This window comes from Schistocerca gregaria, chromosome 6 (genome assembly GCF_023897955.1).
Source record: "Schistocerca gregaria isolate iqSchGreg1 chromosome 6, iqSchGreg1.2, whole genome shotgun sequence".
NCBI lineage: Eukaryota > Metazoa > Arthropoda > Insecta > Orthoptera > Acrididae > Schistocerca > Schistocerca gregaria.
Window position 1 is genome coordinate 447,050,076 of NC_064925.1, and position 21,485 is coordinate 447,071,560.

The 21,485-nt window shown below is 39.1% G+C and overlaps 1 protein-coding gene across 5 annotated transcripts in view; it reads right to left on the bottom strand.

Moving 5' to 3' along the window:
- Positions 1–201: 201 nt before the first annotated feature.
- The window catches only part of LOC126278017 (glutathione synthetase-like), a 151,257-nt gene continuing 129,973 nt past the window's right edge, over positions 202–21,485 (bottom strand). For all 5 annotated transcript variants that reach the window (XM_049977729.1, XM_049977731.1, XM_049977730.1 and 2 more), the window contains 2 exons: positions 20,847–21,124; positions 202–709 (listed from right to left, as the gene is read on the bottom strand). In XM_049977729.1, coding sequence (XP_049833686.1) covers positions 580–709; positions 20,847–21,124 — 408 coding nt within the window. In that variant the 3' untranslated portion in view covers positions 202–579. The remainder of the gene's footprint in view (positions 710–20,846; positions 21,125–21,485) is intronic.

Below are 21,485 nucleotides of genomic sequence, written 5' to 3' on the forward strand. Positions count from 1 at the left end.
TTCTGAAAATTAGACGAACTGTTTCTATAGTCCATAGTGTCAGTAGCAATGAGGTAGAAAACTTCCTTATTAAAGATACCAGCACTTAAATGAAAGAATGTAATGAAAAAGAGTTCCATCTCCTCCAACCACTTTGTTGGAACTATAGCTTCAATTAACTTGTGTTTGTACCTGTGCAAATGTTTGTCAAAATTTTCCAAGTAAAAGCCATTTCAATCTCAGTGATTTTTATTACAAAGTACATATTTTAATATAAAACAATGATCTTCTGTGATGGCCAAGATTCTTAAAGCATTCGAAGGACCACAATAGTGGCTTTACTGTTCTTTTATTAAATATTTAATGACCCACCAAAAATAACTTTAAAACACATCAACAACATTCACAACGCTACACATTCCCCACTAATATTAATTACAAATAGCAATACATAGTTTTCTGTAGGCCTGTGATGAACCAAAAATGTTATATGTACTCATAAATATGTAAAACAAGTGACAGAAATACAAGTATTAAATAACATTTTCAATGAAAGCACTTGGAAATTCATGTCATCTTGTTGATGGTATGCAAGCTACATCACAGATCTGCCAGATAGGGGCTGTCAAGTGCCCCTAGTCCTGCTGCAACACCACCTTCATCCACAGTGCTCAATTTTGTCCGCAACATATGGCCCACTTGTTCATTTACAAGAATTTTCTCTGCATCTCTGAAATATGAATTAATATTAAATGGATTTTTAAAAACGTAAATCAACACTACTCAGGGTAAGAAGAGATACTCAAATCTATCAACTGAATAAAATAACTTTGTGATTGACAGATTGCAGTGGTGGTGGTTGTATTGCCAGAATGCAGCGATCATGTGGTGTTCGAAAGAGAAATACAACTAGCTGGGGGCTGGCCCCTGCTTCTCGACTCACTGATACCACTCAGCTTGATTTAATGTCAATCACAAAGTTGTTTTTATCAAAGCATCGTGTGACCTTTAATATATGTTTTAATTTAGGAATGTGTTTCCCGTAAAATCTATTAGCTCTGAGTATATCTTTACCATACTTTTGATACTAAGAATCAAACATCCAGACCACACTGTTTACAGTTTTAAGTCCTCAAAATAAATGGATATATTCAGAACCCATTTCTGTCTTAACTGAGCCTCCAAGGCACAGAAAATACGCCGTTGTCAACCTTCCCCAAATTCCTAAAAAGGTTCTCCTTTGGTTATTGGTCTACCACATAGTGTTCATCTGCGAGGAACTTTCTACCTTTCTCATCATGAAGGTCTATGTTCACGGAAGTGGCAAACTTTTTTCACAATGCATCACACTCCATTTCCATATGCTAAGCATGATTTTTTTCATATCTATTTTGAAGTGTAGTCTAATTTTGGTGCTCACTCCTCTTTTGCATGTTAATGACATTCTGTTGTTGTTAATAATACGTATGCGACACGTAAAACCTGCCCATAAAGTCAACACATGAGTATAAAAAGAAATTAATGTACTGAATATTATAATATTGGGCAGACAGAAGTGCAAAACACCTTTCATATAAGAATAGACTCTAATAATTATATTACCTAAATATCATATTAAGTTATTGTTGAACCAAATTGTATCCCTGTGTAACAACTTGTTTACAACTTTGTATTTTTGACTAGAGTGGTCCAATGAAGGCCATAAGATAAATAATAATAAACTCACAGTAGGTGCTGAAAGTGTCCTCTGCCCAATTCAGCAAACATGTGGGCACACTTGAGAATATTCATATATACTCTTGTCAGTTCTGTGTTGTGATGCTATTGATGACATCCTGGTTCTTATCTCGAGTTCTTCAACTGTGTGCGGATTTGTTTCACACTCTCTTCCCTTTAACAGTACCCATAAGTCACAAGTCTGGTGACCAAAGAGACCACAAGCCTTTGCTGATTGTCCTCTCTGGTGTAAACATCTCATCGCATGGCACAATAATGCAGCTGATGTGTGGCATGTTACAACATCCTGTTGAAAGTAACATAACTGATGTTCCTCGTCTGTCAAGTTTGAAAATACTCCTCCACAATTCCCTAATACACATTGTTGTTCATCATCATCTCAAAGAATATGGGCTCTATAGCGCATGTGGCAGAAATGGCACACCAAACACCAATCTTCTTGTCATGCAACGGTACCTGGTGGATTGCGTGTGTATTTTCTGTCGACCAATGTTTTTTTTTTTTTGTAATTTACATACTTATACTGATGGAACCACACCTTGTCACTCATGATGAACTTTAACTGGTACAAGCCAAAACTGGCAACATTTTAACTACAGTCCCCTTAAAACATGTCTGCATCTTCTCTGACTCACAGAAACCTGTTAGCTCAATCTCCCAGTTGACTTATGAGGACATCTAGTCATATCTCCTGCACTTGCCTCTTTAATTCAAGTGTGCAGACAGTTAGCGGTCTGTTCCGGGGAGTATTTTGAACCAATATTGTATGCTGCCATTTTTCAATCAATTCTTGTATGGTGCTTTTTTCTGGCACCAAATGTCCTGGAAATTTCTCCTGAAACAAATTCTTTGTTTTCACAAAAGATCAAATATGAATGAATGCTTCAACAATGGCAACACACTTGGGTAATGAATACAGTATTATCACACGCACACACACTAACCTGACTTCACACAACGAGGCCTATTTTTTAACTGGTTTTGACAAGTTTCACTGGTTATGGCTGCAGCTGACTTACACAAGAACAGAGTTCTGTGCAGTGTCGGTACATCAGAGGAAACGGTTAGTTCGTGAATGACTGTTTGGCAGTGTTTCTTGTTTTCCTTTACCAATGGCACACAAGCATGCACTGGAACATTATTATTGAGTATGATGGGTCAGTTTTACGTGGCTCTGCAAGCAACTGTGCATGATGGGAGAAGCAACATGGGTGGTGGGGGTAGGGAGAAGGCTGGGGAGGGGAGGGGGAGGGGAGGGGGAGGGGGAGGGAGAGCACGGTACAGGTGGAGGACAGTAAAGTGCTGTTTATGGAAGCGTAATGGCTGTTCTTGGGAGCATACAGGGATAAGGTGGAGAGAGGGTAGGGCAGTTAGGTACAGTCAGAAGGTTAGATGGAGTCCATGGAGGAGAGGGGGCAAACCGAAAAGGAGAGAAGTAAAAAGGCTCAGGTGCACCTGTGGAGAAGAAGGCTGTGGGGGTAGGAACTGGGAAGGGAACTGGTGGGTGAAGGACAATGATCAACAAATGTTGAGGCCAGGAGGGTTATGGGAACATAGGATATGTTGTAGGTAGAGTTCCCAGCTGCAAAATCCAGAAAAGCTGATGTTGGTAGGAAGGATGCATGTGGCACGGACTGTGAAGCAGTCATTAAATTAAGAATGTCGTGTTGGGCAGCGTGCTCAGCATCTAGGAGATCCAGCTGTTTCTTGGCAATAGTTTGTCGGTGGCCATTCACACGGACAGAAATGACCAATTAGGATGAAGCACAACGGTTGCAGCTTAGTTTGTAGATCACATGACTGGTTCCACAGGTAGCCCACCCTTTGGTGGGATACATGATGCTTGTGACTGGACTGTAGCAGGTGGTGGTGGTGGTGGTGGTGGTGGTGGTGGTGGGAGGATGCAAGGGGGCAGGTCTTACATCTAAGTCTATAACAGGGATATGAGCAATGGATTTTTCCACTGCTTATTTTATTTTATTGTAGTTACTTTGCTTTCACTTCCATAGGATAAGGAACCACCATCAATTTATAAAATTTCGTGAGGGTCTTTCTTCACTTTGTGCCATAAAATTCTGCTAATGTTAAATATTTGAGACTACAATAGTGAAGCCATAGTCACATTACATAAAATTTTTCTTTAAAAAAAGATGTACCAGTCTCAATGAACTAAGTCATTATTTTCAAATATAAAGCACCAGTTGGAGAATATATAATGGTAATTGTGACCATACATCTAACAACAATTATGAAAAATAATAAGACCAGGCAACCGAGGCAATGATGGCACAATCAAGTCACTACAAGTAATGACCATGCTTGCCCAACCATTCATTCCACATCCTAATGCAGAATAGATAAAAACTATACCAGAGTAAAAGTTGCCAAGGATTCTTGCAATGTGTCCTGCTGTGACTCGACAATTGTATGGGTGACATAAATTCACGAGTTTGAACACATATTTGTATATTTAATCATTATCATGGCACAAACTCCTTTGGGATAAACGTGTATAAATACCTTATCGTAAGTGTATTAAGCACAGCAAGCTTCCATATGGAATGTAGCACGTAATCTGACTATGTTCCGAAAAATGAATCTCAAAACACGCTGTACTGACATTAGGACTGACACACTAATACCTTGCTAACATAACGTTAATCCATTTGCCTGGTAACCCATTCTGTTACTAGAAGGCATGAACATATTGTAGAAACTCGAGACACAAAACAGGATCTACGTAATGTACAATAATAGGCATTAGATGGCACTAATGTCTAGTTGTAATGAAACTAGTCTAGTTTAAATACAAACACAAACCAAACACTGGTATACAAACCAAAACATTGGTATACATTGTTTACAGCTTTAAAATTAGACATCAAACCATAGTCGAAAAGGTATGATAACAAAGAAACAAAGTTTCGTCTCAATACAGCATTATAACAACCAAAATATTGTTGTACATACATTACAAAACGCTGTTCCCAGGCTTCCCATTAATAAATTGTTTGTTACAGTCTTTCACACAAACAATTACAGAAACAAATTTAAATCCTATTTACTATATATAATTACTACGTATCACGTCAGAACACTAAAGGGAAGATGAGGTTTTTGGTTGTATGAAAAATATGAGGGGGGAAAGGGGAGAAGAGTTACAGAAATCTATATTTTTTATATTAATGTATATCCATCAAAAATTAATATTAAGAAACTGAAAGATTACACTACTGCATAAGTAATTGTACATATACAATATAACTGTAAAATAGATTTATGTGAGCCACAAATGCGCGAGAGGGCAGTAACAGTGGACAACAACAACATCATCTTAGTTATAGGAAAACTGAAACTTCATTCTAGATACTACATTACAGCAATCTTAAGTAATGATTAAAACGACCTATGATAAAAGGTACAGAGTGTGTGTGTGTGCGCAAGATACTAACAAAAAAGATACATATAAAAGTAATTTATCACACTGCTATTTATATGTAGTAGTCAATCAAAGCATCTAACACAGTAGGTTATACACTCTACACGATCCTTTATCTTATGTAACGGGATAAACACCACAAAAAACAAAAGTACTGAAAGCAACCCAAAGTCCATGATATTGCACAATTGCAAAGTATAGTTAAAATATATAATAAAAATAATGGTTTAAATGAAAGTAAGAAAAGAGGGGTATAAACAGAATAAAAAAGAATAGTAAAGAAAAAAGTTCTCAGGTTTCCATGACTTACAGATGCAAGGTTTCTGAGAAAACTGATAGGCAGTTTAGAAACCCTTATACCAAAACAGCTTTGAAGACAGATAATTTATTAAAACACAAGTTAAGACATAATATTAGCAGTAATGGAGTGATAGGTCTGGGGTATATAAACTGGAATGTTCAGAATGCAAATTCAGGGTATACAGGACAAACGGGTAGAGCATTTAAAACTAGATTTACAGAGCATATGTATGGACAAAACAACACTGCCTCTGGGTTGCATTTAAAAAGTACTGAACACATGGTGGGTGACATCAGGCAAAATATGGATATATTACTTAGGGAAAAAAAGGGGTGTAGACACGACCTACTGGAGAATATTAATATATACAGTTTCCACAAAAAAGAGCCTGATAAAATTTCAAATGAACAGGTTTATTACAAATATAAGAATTTTTTAACTTTTTTGATGGATGACATTATATAGCAATACATATTAACCACTAATTTGCTATAACTTAGGAAATGGGTATTGAAATCTCCTTCATTTTGGGTAAAATGAGGAGGGTAAATAATCTGAATTAAACAGTGGTTAGTGTACCACTTTGTATATCCTTAACATTATGTAGTTGTAGGTCAATACACCTTGGTACTGGGGTAATATAAAAAATTTTAGGTTGCTTATCATTAGGGTCAGGTTATTTTTGCGTCACTATGGAACAGTTAGATACTAAATTTATTTTGCAGTTGTGTAATAGCATGGACTTGAGTTACTTTCAATACTTTCTTTTTTTTGTGGTGTTCATCCCATTACATAAGATAAAGGATCTTGCAGATTATATAGCCTACTGTGTTTGATGCTGTGACTGACTACTACATATAAATAGCAATGTGATAAATTACTTTTATATGTATCTGTTGTGTTATTTAATATCTTGTACACACTCTGTACCTATTATTGTAGGCTTTTTTTATCATTACTTAAGATTGCTGGAATGCAGTACCTTGAATGTAGTTTCAGTTTGTGTGTGTGTGTGTGTGTGTGTGTGTGTGTGTGTGTGTGTGTGTGTGTGTGTGTGTGTGGTAGTAGTAGTACTATAGTCTTTCAGTTTCTTAATATTAATTTTTGATGGATATACATTAAAAAAAAACACCCCACACAGATTTCTGTATCTCTTCTCCCCTTTCCCCCTCATGTTTTTCATACAACCAAAAACCCCCTCTTCCTTTTTCATACAATAAGTAGGGATTCCTAACTACCCCTTTCCCTTACATTCTTCCCATGCCACCCCCCCCCCCCCCCCTTTTTCAAATACTCAATACATCCAGCCCTTCATGATTGTAACATATAGTGTTTTGATATTATACATAGTAATGATATTATACATAGTAATGATATCTAGTAAACAGGATTTTAATTTGTTTTTGTAATTCTCTGTGTGAAAGACTGTAACAAACAAACTATTAATGGGAAGCCGGGATTGACATTTTGTAATGTATGTACAACAATATTTTGGTTGTTATAATGCTGTATTGAGACGAAATTTCCTCTCTTTGTTATCATACCTTTTTGTCTATGCTTTGATATCTAAGTTTAAAGCTGTAAGCAATGTATACCAATGTTTTGGTTTGTATACCAGAGTTTGGTTTGTATTCATATTTCAACTAGAGACTAGTTTCTTTACAACTAGACAGTGGTGCCATCTAATGCCCATTATTGTACATTATGTATATCCTGTTTTGTGTCTTGTGTTTCTATAACACGTTTGTGCCTTCTAGTAACAGAATGGGTTACCAGGCAAATGGATCAACGTTATGTTGTGTAAGTCCTACATGACACTACAGTGTGTTTTGAGATTTTTTTTTCTTTTTGCAACATAGCAAAATTATGTACTGCACTTCATATGGAAGCTTGCTGTGCCTGATACAATTATGGTGAGGTTATTATATTTGTTTATCTCATGGGAGTTTGCAACCTGATAATGTCATCCATACGATCATTGTGCCACAGCAGGACACATTGGAAGAATCCTTGGCAACTTTTACACTGTTTTGTTTTTATCTATTCTACATTAGGATATGGCATGAATGGTGGGGAAAGCATGGGCATAACTTGTAGTGACACGATTGTGCCACCATTGCCTCTGTTGCATCGTCTTATTATTTTGCGTAATGGTTATTAGATGTACGGCCACAATTCCCATTATACAGTGTGAGTCACTAACTATTGCCATGTAGAATAACTCCAAAAGTATGATAGTAGCTGAAAAGTGTGTGGGACAAATGTTGCATGGGATAACGGGGGCCACAATATGACATTGGTTTTTTCTTGCTAGGTGGGATCGCATCAGATATATGAAGGTCAACTTTGTTTTTCTAAAAGGGATGCTATAGTTTGGTACTTATTTGCTGATATCAGCTATCAAGACAAATCCAATGATGTGTAACAATAAGGTCTTTGAAGGTCAACGATGGTCAAAAATGTGGCATGAACATCCATTTACAGATGATGTTCAAAGTGATGGCCATTGGTATCAATCCACTGCGATTGATTGGTACACCTTATTACTTTGGCACTTATCGAAGCACATGCTCTGACAATTCTCTCTCATATATCATGCAAATAGTAAATATTTGCTGAATACAGCGTATCCATCTTGCGTGCCATTGACACCTAAACACCATATGACAGTTTTGCAATACAATGCTAATAGTAACAGTAAGACTAGTATCATGGAAGTCGGGTTTTCTGCCGGATATCAGCGTCTTCCAAACACGATATTTTGACGTCATTACTTGACGTCTTTATCAGGTGTTCCCTGAGACTGGCTGCTTGCTGGACCGGGTCGCATATTTATACCTGCCCAGTGCCTGGTGTTCTGTTTGCCGTTCCCTAGACGGTCCGCACCCGCTAGTCGCGCTATCCTGCCGCTCTAGGTGTTCTCTATTCTGTCCGCGCCCGCTCTGGCCGTCTCCAACTGCGGTCGTGGCCTCCTGGTGTTCCCTTCTCAGTCCGCACCCGCGAGTGGCGCTCCAATGCCGCTCTGGACGTTCCCTATTCCGTCCACTCCTGCTCTGGCCGTCTCCGACTGCGGCTGAGGCATCCTGGTGTTCCCTTCTTGGTTCATGCCCGCAGTGTGCAGATGTCTGAGGCTCGTTGTTGGTGTTGGAAACATATTTTCTCCAGCATTGCTTCAGCAGTTCAAATGCCGGGTCCCATGCAGTGCTTAGCTGGTATCCTGCTTCCCGGTTAATCAAGTTTTGTGCCATCTTTATCTCTATAGATTCAGTGATGACACTATCCCAGAACCTGGGGGTCTGGACCATGACCTTGGTGTTCTCGTAATCCATGGAATGTTTCTATTCTAGGCAGTGTTCTGCTACTGCTGATTTTGTGGCCTGCCTTAGCCTGGTATGTCACTGGTGTTCCTTACATCTGATTTCCACCGTTCTAGTCGTTTGGCCAATGTAGAACATACCGCATTCACAAGGAATATTGTAAATGCCAGGCTTCCTTAAGCCCAGGCCATCTTTGACTGTTCCAAGTAAAGCCCTGATTTTGCTAGGTGGGCAGAAGATGCTCTTGATGTTATGTTTAAATAGTATTCTGCTGATCTTGGCAGATACAGGCCCAGCATACGGTAAAAATGCCAGTCTCTTGATTTCTTCTTCTTGCTCGTTCTCCGGTGTATCCTGACGTCTGGTGGGATGTAGAGCTCTGCGGATGTCCCTGGATGAGAATCCGTTGTTAGCAAACACTTTTTGAAGACAAAGTTCCCCTGCCAGGCAGTCAGTGTCAGACAGTGTCTGGGCTTGGTGTACGAGTGTTCTAAGCACCCCGGTCTTTTGTGCTGGGTGGTGGCAGCTGTCGGCCTGTAGGTATAGATCTGTGTGTGTTGGCTTTCGGTGCACACTGTGGCTGAAGGTGCCATCCGCCTTCTTCTTCACCGGGACACCCAGAAATGGAAGCTGACCATCCTTTTCTAGCTCCATGGTGAATTTAATATTCGGATGCCTTGAGTTCAGGTGGTCCAGGAAGTCTTCCAGTTTTTCGCGACCGTGTGGCCAAATGACAAATGTGTCATCAACGTATCTCAGGAAGCATGTTGGCTGGTAAGTGGCAGTTGTAAGAGCCTCGTCCTCAAACTTCTCCATAAACAGGTTGGCCACTACTGGTGACAAGGGGCAACCCATCGCCACCCCTTCAGTCTGTTCAATGAATTGCACCGGGCAGGCATAAATATGCGAGCCGGTCCAGCAAGCAGCCAGTCTCAGGGAACACCTGATGAAGACGTCAAGTAATGACGTCGAAATATCGTGTTTTTGGAAGACGCTGATATCCGGCAGAAAACCCGATTTCCACGAGATGTCATCAAATTGCCGGGATAGTCTAAGAAATTACATCACAAGACTCTACGGGGAGGAAATGTGCTGCAATATGAAGAAACTGGACAAGCTGCGACAACGCAAAGAGAGGATGGTGGGCTCACTCAACTTCCTCCTCAGGTGCAGAGATGGAGATGTGGTGCCTGTATTTGCCAAAATCAAACATCATATTACGTCTAGGGTGGCCAACAGGATCAAGCACCGAGCCAGCATTGCTCTGGTGAGAGAAAGAGTCCGTGACATCTGCCATAAACTTGATGTCACGTCCAGGGAGCTGTTACATCTACATCTGTACATGGCTGCCAAACTAGCGCAAGAGGATTGGGACAGAATTGATGGAGTGTCTTGGTCACTAGCAGCATGCATCAAGAACAATGCTACAGCCCGACAATTGGCAAAATTTGAACGCCTGAACAGCAGAGTGCAACAAAATCATGACACTCGCAAGGTTGTAAATTTGAGTGACAGAACACTGGATGAAGCTACGTTGAAGGTTCTTGGCAGGGGCCTAAATTTCGCTGTCACTCCTAGAGATCTACCGGTAGCCAATTTCATCAGCACTGTGGAACAAGTCGTCAACACACTACCCTGAAGTACGGCTGAAGAGATTCGGAGAGAGACGTGCAGAGCCCTTACCAGAGCCAGGCCGCCTAAGTCTAATATCTCAAGAGACGAGAGGATGGTCCTCAGGAGATTACAAGAAGATGACGACATAGTGGTGTTACCAGCAGACAAAGGGAACTCCACAGTCATACTGCAGAAAGGTGACTATGACCTGAAGATCCGGCGACTTCTGGAGGACCCGGCTTACAGACCACTGGAACAGGATCCAACTGACAGGGTGGACAGAAAAACCAAGTCTCTGCTGAAGGAAACTGGCTGGCCTGAGAAAGTTATCAAACAACTGAAATCCAAGGCACCAGTCCCACCCAGACTCTATGGACTACCTAAAACCCACAAAGAGGGTGTACCACTATGACCCATTGTGAGCAATATTGGGGCAGCCACCTACCCAGCTGCTACATATCTCAAGAAAATGTTGGCACCATATGTGGGGAAGTGTGCACGCCACATTTGCAACTCACAAGACTTTGTGGAACGTCTTAAAAACCTACGTTTCTTGGATGCAGATTTAATGGTCAGTTTTGATGTGGTGTCCCTGTTCACCAGAGTGCCCCTTAAGGACACACTTAACATAATCAGTGAGAAGTTTGATGGAGCTGTGCTGGATCTGTTTAAACATATTCTAACATCGTCTTAGTACCTTTGTGGAGGTCAATTCTATGAACAGACTGAAGGGGTGGCGATGGGTAGCCCCTTGTCACCAGTAGTGGCCAACCTGTTTATAGAGAAATTTGAGGATGAGGCTCTTACAGCTGCCACTTACCAGCCAACATGCTACCTGAGATACGTTGATGACACATTTGTCATTTGGCCACATGGTCGCGAAAAACTGGAAGACTTCCTGGACCACCTGAACTCAAGGCATCCGAATATTAAATTCACCATAGAGCTAGAAAAGGATGGTCAGCTTCCGTTTCTGGGTGTCCTGGTGAAGAAGAAGGCGGATGGCACCTTCAGCCACAGTGTGCACCGAAAGCCAACACACACAGATCTATACCTACAGGCCAACAGCTGCCACCACCCAGCACAAAAGACCGGGGTGCTTAGAACACTCGTACACCAAGCCCAGACACTGTCTGACACTGACTGCCTGGCAGGGGAACTTTGTCTTCAAAAAGTGTTTGCTAACAACGGATTCTCATCCAGGGACATCCGCAGAGCTCTACATCCCACCAGACGTCAGGATACACCGAAGAACGAGCAAGAAGAAGAAGAAATCAAGAGACTGGCATTTTTACCGTATGTCGGGCCTGTCTCTGCCAAGATCAGCAGAATACTAATTAAACATAACATCAAGAGCGTCTTCTGCCCACCTAGCAAAATCAGGGCTTTACTTGGAACAGTCAAAGATGACCTGGGCTTAAGGAAGCCTGGCATTTACAATATTCTTTGTGAATGCGGTATGTCCTACATTGGCCAAACGACTAGAACGGTGGAAATCAGATGTAAGGAACACCAGTGACATACCAGGCTAAGGCAGGCCACAAAATCAGCAGTAGCAGAACACTGCCTAGAATAGAAACATTCCATGGATTACGAGAACACCAAGGTCATGGTCCAGACCCCCAGGTTCTGGGATAGTGTCATCACTGAATCTATAGAGATAAAGATGGCACAAAACTTGATTAACCGGGAAGCAGGATACCAGCTAAGCACTGCATGGAACCCGGCATTTGAACTGCTGAAGCAATGCTGGAGAAAATATGTTTCCAACACCAACAACGAGCCTCAGGCATCCGCACACTGCGGGCATGAACCAAGAAGGGAACACCAGGAAGCCTCAGCCGCAGTCGGAGACGGCCAGAGCGGGCGCGGACGGAATAGAGAACACCTAGAGCGGCAGGATAGCGCGACTAGCGGGCGCGGACCGACTAGGGAACGGCAAACAGAACACCAGGCACCGGGCAGGCATTAATATGCGACCCGGTCCAGCAAACAGCCAGTCTCAGGGAACACCTGATGAAGACGTCAAGTAATGACGTCGAAATATCATGTTTGGAAGATGCTGATAACCAGCAGAAAACCTGAATTCCATGAGATGTCATCAAATCGCTGGGAAAGTCTAAGAAATTACAAGACTAGTATCGTCAAATCAAGCGAATGTGAATGACATATTCCTTCTAAGAAAAAGTCGATATGCTTCCCATCTTTACGGTGAGTAGCATTCTATCCTTTTCTTTACTCTGTAAATGTCAAAAAGGGTAGGTGATAGTCCACGTCTTGATTAACAATGATTTCTTGTCATTGATTCCTACCTGTTTTATTATATGTGTGTATTTTTGTAAAGATTTTTTACTATCTATATTAGATGATAGAGATAGCCACATTCAGATATGATCTTCCCTAGGCCCTCACAGTTCACACAGTTGAAAGCCTTCTCTAAGTCAATAGAGATCATATGGGTTTCTATATTAAATTCTGTGTTTTTAACTGTGTCTTTGTATTTTTAATTACAAACACACTGTCTATGCATGAATGACCTGATCTAAATCCACTTTGTTCTTCAGAAATAATAATTTCTGTGTTATTCTGTATGTGGTCAATGATTATCTTTGGGCAGAATTTGTAGCCCTTTTTAGAAGACTGATGCCAGGATGGTTTTTACAGTCATTATCTTTCCTTTTCTTGAAAAGAGAGATCATTTCTGTTGTAAGCAAAGGGTATGGGATTAGCTGTTCGTCCAACACCCATTTATTAATTGTAAAAGTCTTTTATCCAGTGATATCCACATTTAATTAGTTCTGCATTTATTCTAGCTATTCCAGCTGCTTTTCTGTCCTCCATACTTTTCAAAGCTATTGTAGCTCCTCAATAGTAATTGGATCTACTATTTCATTGTACATACTTTCTCCAGCGCCATCTTCAGCCCTTTGTGTACACCGAAAGTCTGTAAAATGATTTTCCCATTGCCCACTTGATATAATGTTTAATGACGCAGTGTCTTTTTCTTCCTGGTTCAGGGCTTTTATGACTTTGCATTCAAATTGCTGTCCACCATGTACATCATGTCGTATGATGCATATGAAGAAGTTCCAAAAGTCTTGGTGTGTTCTGCACACTATTTGTTTTCCATCATTACTTTTTATTTTGCACACTTCCCAGCTCTCTGATGTTTTTGTCTTTAGAAACTTCAAATAAGCTACTTGTTTTTCTTGAATAGTTTCTTTAATTTCTGTGTTCCAATTTCGAAGTCCTTTTTCACATGTTTTTCTTCCTTTTGCCAAGTGCTTCTGAGGCTCCTTTAATGAGGCATGCTTAATATTATTCCATTCTACATCAATGTCTTTACTGACTGGTAGTGAAGCAAGCCCTTCTTGTGTGTGTGTGTGTGTGTGTGTGTGTGTGTGTGTGTGGGCGCGCGCGCCCTTAGCTGGATAAGGCTTTGACCAAACACTGCAATATGTAGCAGTGTTTTCATTTTACCTGTCTGCAACTCAATGGGTCATCTTTATGGTGGGCAGCAATCTTTCCAAATAACGGAAAGGAAGTATGCCAATTTGTCTCTCTTAATAATTTGAAGTGACTAACACATTTCATAGAAAGAAAGACATTCACTAGCTTACATGGAAGCACCAGCAGCCTAGACAGGCCATCGCTGGCATGCCACAGAACCCCATGACACTGGCACCTGCCTGCAATGCTCCGTGTCATTGCACATTTGCCACTTTTTTATTTTATCTCTGACCTACTATTTTTAATGACATTTTAGTAGATTAGATTAGATTAGATTAATACTTGTTCCATAGATCATGAATACGACACTTCGTAATGATGTGGAACGTGTCAGGTTAATAAAAGATGTCTGTACAAGAAATTACATTACACAAAATATTGCATGACACTAATGATTAAGTTTTTTTTTTATTTTTTTTTATTTTTTTTTTTTTTAATATCTAAAAATTCAGCCAATGAGTAGAAGGAGTTGTCATCTAGAAATTCTTTTAATTTATTTTTAAATGTTAGTTGGCTATCTGTCAGGCTTTTGATGCTGTTTGGTAGGTGCCCAAAGACTTTTGTGGCAGCATAATTTACCCCTTTCTGTGCCAAAGTCAGATTTAACCCTGCATAGTGAAGATCATCCTTTCTCCTGGTGTTATAGGTATGCACACTGCTATTACTTTTGAATTGGGTTGGATTATTATCAACAAATTTCATAAGGGAATATATATACTGTGAGGTTACTGTGAGGATCCCTAGATCCTTAAATAGATGTCTGCAGGATGACCGTGGGTGGGCTCCAGCAATTATTCTGATTACACGTTTTTGTGCAATGAATACTTTTCTACTCAACGATGAATTACCCCAGAATATGATGCCATACGAAAGCAGTGAATGAAAGTAGGCATAGTAAGCTAATTTACTGAGATTCTTATCACCAAAATTTGCAATAACCCTAATAGCATACATAGCTGAACTCAGACGTTTCAGCAGACCATCAATGTGTTGCTTCCAGTTTAACCTCTCATCAATGGACACACCTAAAAATTTTGAAAATTCTACCTTAGCTACAGACTTCTGTTCAAATTCTATATTTATTACTGGAGTTTTGCCATTTACTGTACGGAACTGTATATACTGTGTTTTATCAAAATTTAAAGAGAGTCCGTTTGCTGAGAACCACTTAATAATTTTGTGAAAAACATCATTTACAATTACATCACTTAGTTCTTGGTTTTTGGATGTTATTACTATACTTGTATCATCAGCAAAAAGAACTAACTTTGCATCTTCATCAATGTGGAATGGTAAGTCATTAATGTATATCAAGAACAGTAAAGGACCTAAGACCGAACCCTGTGGGACCCCGTGCTTGATAGCACCCCAGTTTGAGGAATCAGCTGTTTTAACATTACACGAACCACTTATTTCAACTTTCTGCATTCTTCCAGTTAAGTATGAATTAAACCATTTGTGCACTGCCCCACTCAAACCATAATGATTTAGCTTATCTAAAAGAATTCCTGATTTACACAATCAAAGGCCTTTGAGAGATCACAAAAAATACCAATGGGTGATGTCCGGTTATTCAGAGCATTTAATATTTGATCAGTGAAAGCATATATAGCATTTTCTGTTGAAAAGCCTTTCTGAAAACCAAACTGACATTTTGTTAGTACTTTATTTTTACAAATATGGGAGGCTACTCTTGAATACATTACTTTCTCAAAAATTTTTGATAGAGCTGTCAGAAGAGAGATTGGGCGGTAGTTGTTGACATCCGACATATCCCCCTTTTTATGCAATGGTTTTACAATGGCATATTTCAGTCTATCAGGGAAAACACCCTGCTCCAAAGAGCTATTACATACGTGGCTGAGAATTCTACTTATCTGTGGGGAACAAGCTTTAAGTACTTTGCTGGAAATGCCATCAATTTCGTAAGAGCTTTTACTTTTCAGTGAGTTTATTATTTTACTGATTTCAGAGGGAGAGGTTGGTGGAATTACAGCTGTTTCAAACTGTGCAGGTATGGCCTCTTCTATTAATAGCCTTGCCTCTTCTAGTGAAGATCTAGATCCTATTTTCTCCACAACATTTAAAAAATGATTATTCAAAATATTTTCAATTTCTGATTGTTTGTTAGTGCACTTGTCATTCAATTTTATTGCACTAAAGTCTTCCTGTGCTCTTGGTTGCCCTGTTTCCCTTTCAATAATATTCCAAATTGCTTTAATTTTATTATCAGAGTTACTGATCTCAGACATGATACACATGCTTCTGGACTTTTTAATAACTTTTCTTAGTACTGCACAATAGTTTTTATAATATTGAACAATTTCGGGGTCAGTACTCCATCTTGCTGTTAGATACAGTTCTCTTTTGCGGTTGCAAGATATTCTTATTCCTTTAGTTAGCCAAGGTTTTTTATATGTTTTCTTGGAATTATGTTTAACTATTTTCTTGGGAAAACAATTTTCAAATACCCTTAAAAATGTATTGTGAAATAAGTTATATTTCAAGTTTGCATCGGGTTCCTTATACATTTCATCCCAGTCTAGCTGCTGTAGGCTTTCCCTAAAGTTTGCAATATTTATATTGTTAATTGAACGCACTGCTTTGAAAGTCTGATTTATTATACTGCATGGAGCTATGTCATGTACTGTAACAAGCTGTGCACTATGATCTGAAAGACCATTCTCAACAGGATAAGCATTTATGTCCTTAAACTTATCTTGGTCTATAAAAAAGTTATCTATCAATGTACTGCTGTTCTTTGTTATCCGAGTAGGAAAATCAATGACGGAGCTCAAATTGAAAGAACTGAGTAATACTAAAAGGTCATTCTTCCTATTACACTCTTTCAGGGAATCAACATTGAAATCCCCACAAATGATAATTTGCTTCCCCCTGTCTGACAGATAGCACAACAAAGCATCCAAGTTTTCCAGAAATAGCTGGAAATTCCCTGAGGGGGACCTATACACTGTTACAATTATGAAAGTGCCATCCTTTAGTTTAAGTTCAGTGGCACATGCTTCCATATGTTGCTCTACACAAAATTTTTTAGTTTCTAAATTTTTTGCACTGTGGAAGCTTTTGACATATATGGCAACTCCTCCTCTCATCATATTATCTCTACTTACATGTGCAGCTAATTTGTACCCATTGATGCTAACCTTTTGCATATCAGTGACAATGTGATGCTCAGACAGGCATAGTACATCTATTACATTCTCAGTTTCTATATCTTCTAAACAAAGCAGAAGCTCATCAATTTTATTGTTCAATCCCCCAATATTTTGATGAAATATACTAACATTTTTCATTTTACTTTTGCAACTATCTTGAACTTTTTTGACATCTTTAGTACTTGCATGGCTGAGTTTCCCACTGGACACTGATCTTACACTAAAAAAGAGTTTCCACCATGAGATGTAGTTCCTCCCCCCTTTAAATTTCCTGCTATCAGCCCAGCCAGTTTACCCTTCCCTTTCCTGTTGAGGTGTAGGCCATGTCTAGTATAGTATAGTATAGTATAGTATAGTATAGTATAGTATAGTCGGTGTACTTATTAACATCGCTTGCCCATGGATTAAAATGAATTGCTAATGCTACACTTTGGTAATGTAACTAATCATTCAAACCTGAAAACACACACACACACACACACACACACACACACACACACACACACACACACACAAAAGATGCTAAAAATGCAGGCTCCTTTTTATTAGTTTGCGTTCTTGTTTGTATGATACAAATTTTGCAATTGATTTGAAACTACCTTCCCAATGAGACAGACACTTGAAACCTTCAACACAGTGCAGAAACCGATGACAATGCAATATTAACTTGCTTTCTTGTATAATGTGTGGTGGAGGGTACTTTGCATACCGCTTTTATTTCCCCCTTTCCCTGCTCCAGCCATGAAAGTTTTGTGGGATGAACAACTGTTGTTAATCATCCCCGTGAGCTTGAACTTCTCTAATTTTTGCTTTCACAGTCTTTTTGTGAGATATGTAGGATGATGCAATATACTGATTGATTCAGATGAAGAGAAATTGAATTAAACATGAAATTTACCATAGACCTGTTGTAATTGCATAAAAATGTTTCAAAACAATCAAAAAATTTACTTAAAAGTATAAAATAACTTCTCCTGGCCTCATACGAACTTCCTAACACCTTAAAAATTGTCCTGAAAATTTGTGCTTGCAAATTTTTAATAACTATGATAATACTTATAAAATTTGAAACAAAAATATTGGGCACATGCAATACATAAATGATGCATGAGTAACTCGTCTAAGTCACTGAAATTTTATTGCTCTGCAAATGATATGAACAGTAGTGCATTTCTCAATGACAGGCAGTCTCTACACTCCTTACTACTGTCTACTGCATTCACCCCACATTTTTCATTTTAAATTTTACCAATCTTGCCATAACTACTAAAAAATCAGAAGCACAAATTTTCAGCATTATGCATGTGGGTTCAGGAATATGCGTGGAGGCAGGAGAACTTATTTTATACATTTTGGCCCGTTTCTGAAGTATGTTTTATGAAAATAGTTTTTCATTTAAATAATCTTTAAATTAACATTATCTTGACTGTGTACAATATACGAGAGTGAGTCAAATGAAAACCTTAAATATTTTTTAAAATATTATTTATTGTGTAGAAGTGGTACAAAGCTGTATCACTTTTCAACATAATCTCATCACTTTTCAACATAATCTCCCCCACACTCAATGCAAGTCCTCCAGCACTTACAAAGTGCATTCCTTTAGAAAAAATTCTTTTGGTAGTCCGCACAACCACTTGTGCACCACGTGGTGTACCTCTTCATCAGAATGGAACTTCTTTCCTCCCATTGCGTCTCTGAGTGGTCCAAATATATGGAAATCACTTGGAGCAAAGTCTGGTGAGTATGGGGGATGAGGAAGATACTCAGAATGCAGGTCTGTGATTGTTGCAACTCTTGTACGGACAGTGTAGGGTCTTGCATTGCCACGTTGCAAAAGCACACCTGCAGACAGCAATCCACATCACTTTGATTGCAGGCCGCAGATGATTTTTTATTAGAACTGTTTATGATGCACTGGTGACAGTGGTCCCTCTAGGCATGTAATGCTCCAAAATGACACCTTTTTTGTCCCAAAAGAGTCAGCATAACCTTCCCTGCTGATGGTTCTGTTCGAAACTTCTTTGGTTTTGGTGATGCGGAATGGCGCCATTCCTTGCACGCTCTCTTCGTTTCTGGTTGGTGGAAGTGAACCCAGGTTTCGTACCCAGTATTAAATCTTGGAAGGAAGCCATCACTTTCTCGTTCAAAGTGCTGAAGAAGTTCTTCACAAGCATCAACACATCGTTCTCTCATTTAAGGAGTCCGCTGCCGTGGCACCCGTCTTGTAGACACTTTGTGAAACTGGAGCACATCATGCACCATGTGGTGTGCTGAGCCATGACTAATCTGTAAACAAGCTGTAATGTCTTTCAGTGTCACTCGACGGTTTTCCTTCACTATGGCTTCAACTGCTGCAACGTTCTGTGGAATTACAACTCATTGGGCCTGACCTGGATGAGGAGCATCTTCTACTGAAGTCACATCATGTGCGAACTTCCTACTCCATTCATAGACTTGCTGCTGTGATGAACATGCATCACCGTACTGAACCTTCATTCGTCGAATTTCAATAGGATTCACACCTTCACTACATAAAAAACCGAATAACAGAACGCTGTTCTTCCCTGGTGCAAGTCGCAGGTGGGGCGGCCATCTTTATACTTATACTGCAACGGTATGTGTGCATCTGCACTATGCTACCACCTACAGGCCATTCTGCACACTGTTTGTAGCACGCTTACCAATTTACAGGATAACGGCATGAAATTTCGATTTGTTATTACAAATTTATGGTTTTCATTTGACTCACCCTCTTATTATATAAGTTCTACAATTCACAATACTAATGCATCATTCTACACAATAATCAGTGTTTGACAGCCCATTCACTAATTGCTTGGTTGTCATTCTTTATAGGCCACTCCAAAATTTCTTCATAGAAGGGTATGTGTTTATCAGGTAGACAAAATAAAAGTTTTTCCAAGTCCTTGCTTGTAGTGGACTTAATTGGAACCTTTCCAGATTGATAAGCTACTTTTTCTGGTGCAGTCAGTGGACAACGTTGGAAGCCCAGAAGAAAAGTGTGACTAAACAGTCCTGTGATCATTACAATAGCTGTAACACAACCCTTTCCTGTGTTATCAAAAACAATTATGAAAAGTGCTGACAGAACCTTCCCTTGTCTTTCAGTAAAACGCCTGCCACAATGACGTGATGTCTAGTATTTCTGTAGCAGCAACCTCTTTAAAAAGACATTTACCTTGTTTGCAAGTTAATAAATATACCTGCGACATCATGCACAGCAAACAATCTGTCCTGTTGCCTTAGTTTCCTTTTTATAATGCCGAACTCTCTGTCACAGGGTGAAAACCTAGTCCTATTCACTTTTAAAGGGGATGAATATTAACTGATGCTCCTATAAAAATAACATTGTTTTTCAGAAACCTATAGAACATACACTAACCGAAGGACTGGACCCATTTAATGTCTGTCTGTGCACTTACATATGTACTATCTGAAGCAATGGCGAACTCTAAATCATCAATTATGGACTGATGCCCTTTTAAAAAGTATACAGTTCATTTACATGAGGATTTTCAAACAATAAAAAGTTAGAAAATACGTAGCAATGAGCACTTAGCTAGGGTTAAGTGTCCTCAAACCTAGGTGGTCTGGTAATTTAAATAACCTTTTTTAATTAATGGTAAAGAAAATGACTTCTTTACTGTAATGAATGAAAATAGATAAATTCACATGAAAAGAAAATAACTTAAAATAAATCTCAGTAATCACTGGCATAAACTATCTGTAATGAATAAAAAGATACATACCCAATCACAACACCAAAGATCCCTAATTCTGACACAACATCTGTTGGTTCAGGTAAATTGTTCTGCCCTGGTCTTACAATATAATTTTTCTGTACTGGAGGAGCTATTCGTTCCATAAGTATCCAAGCAGTTCTCTCTTTGGAGGATTTCATTTTTTCTACTACTTCCCGAATCTTTTGTCCATATACATTGTTACCTCCTCCTTCACGTTGTGGTTTTAAAACGTATCGTTCTGGATTTGCAATAGCCATATCTACAGCCCTGTCACCATGTTCATCCTTAATAGATCCATTAAAAAAAGAGAGAGTGATTATTTTTATTACTATCATTATTATAACAGACACATTAATTTTAAGTTAACAGGATACTTATGTTAAACTTCACTTCATATGAAAACAGTAACAATCTAACAATTCATGGATTTCATATCTGAAAAGTGTTGTGGTACCTTTATTGGGTCACTATCTTGTTCGTGGTGGTTATTTTGGGTCACTATCTTGTTCTATTAGGTAGATAGGTATATTATTATTCCATATCATTCATGGCGAGGAGACCACAATGATTTACGACAGTTCATAGAATATTGCTATCTATCAAATGTTATTTGGCTTTGTGAAAAAATTTAAGGGCAAATAGAAA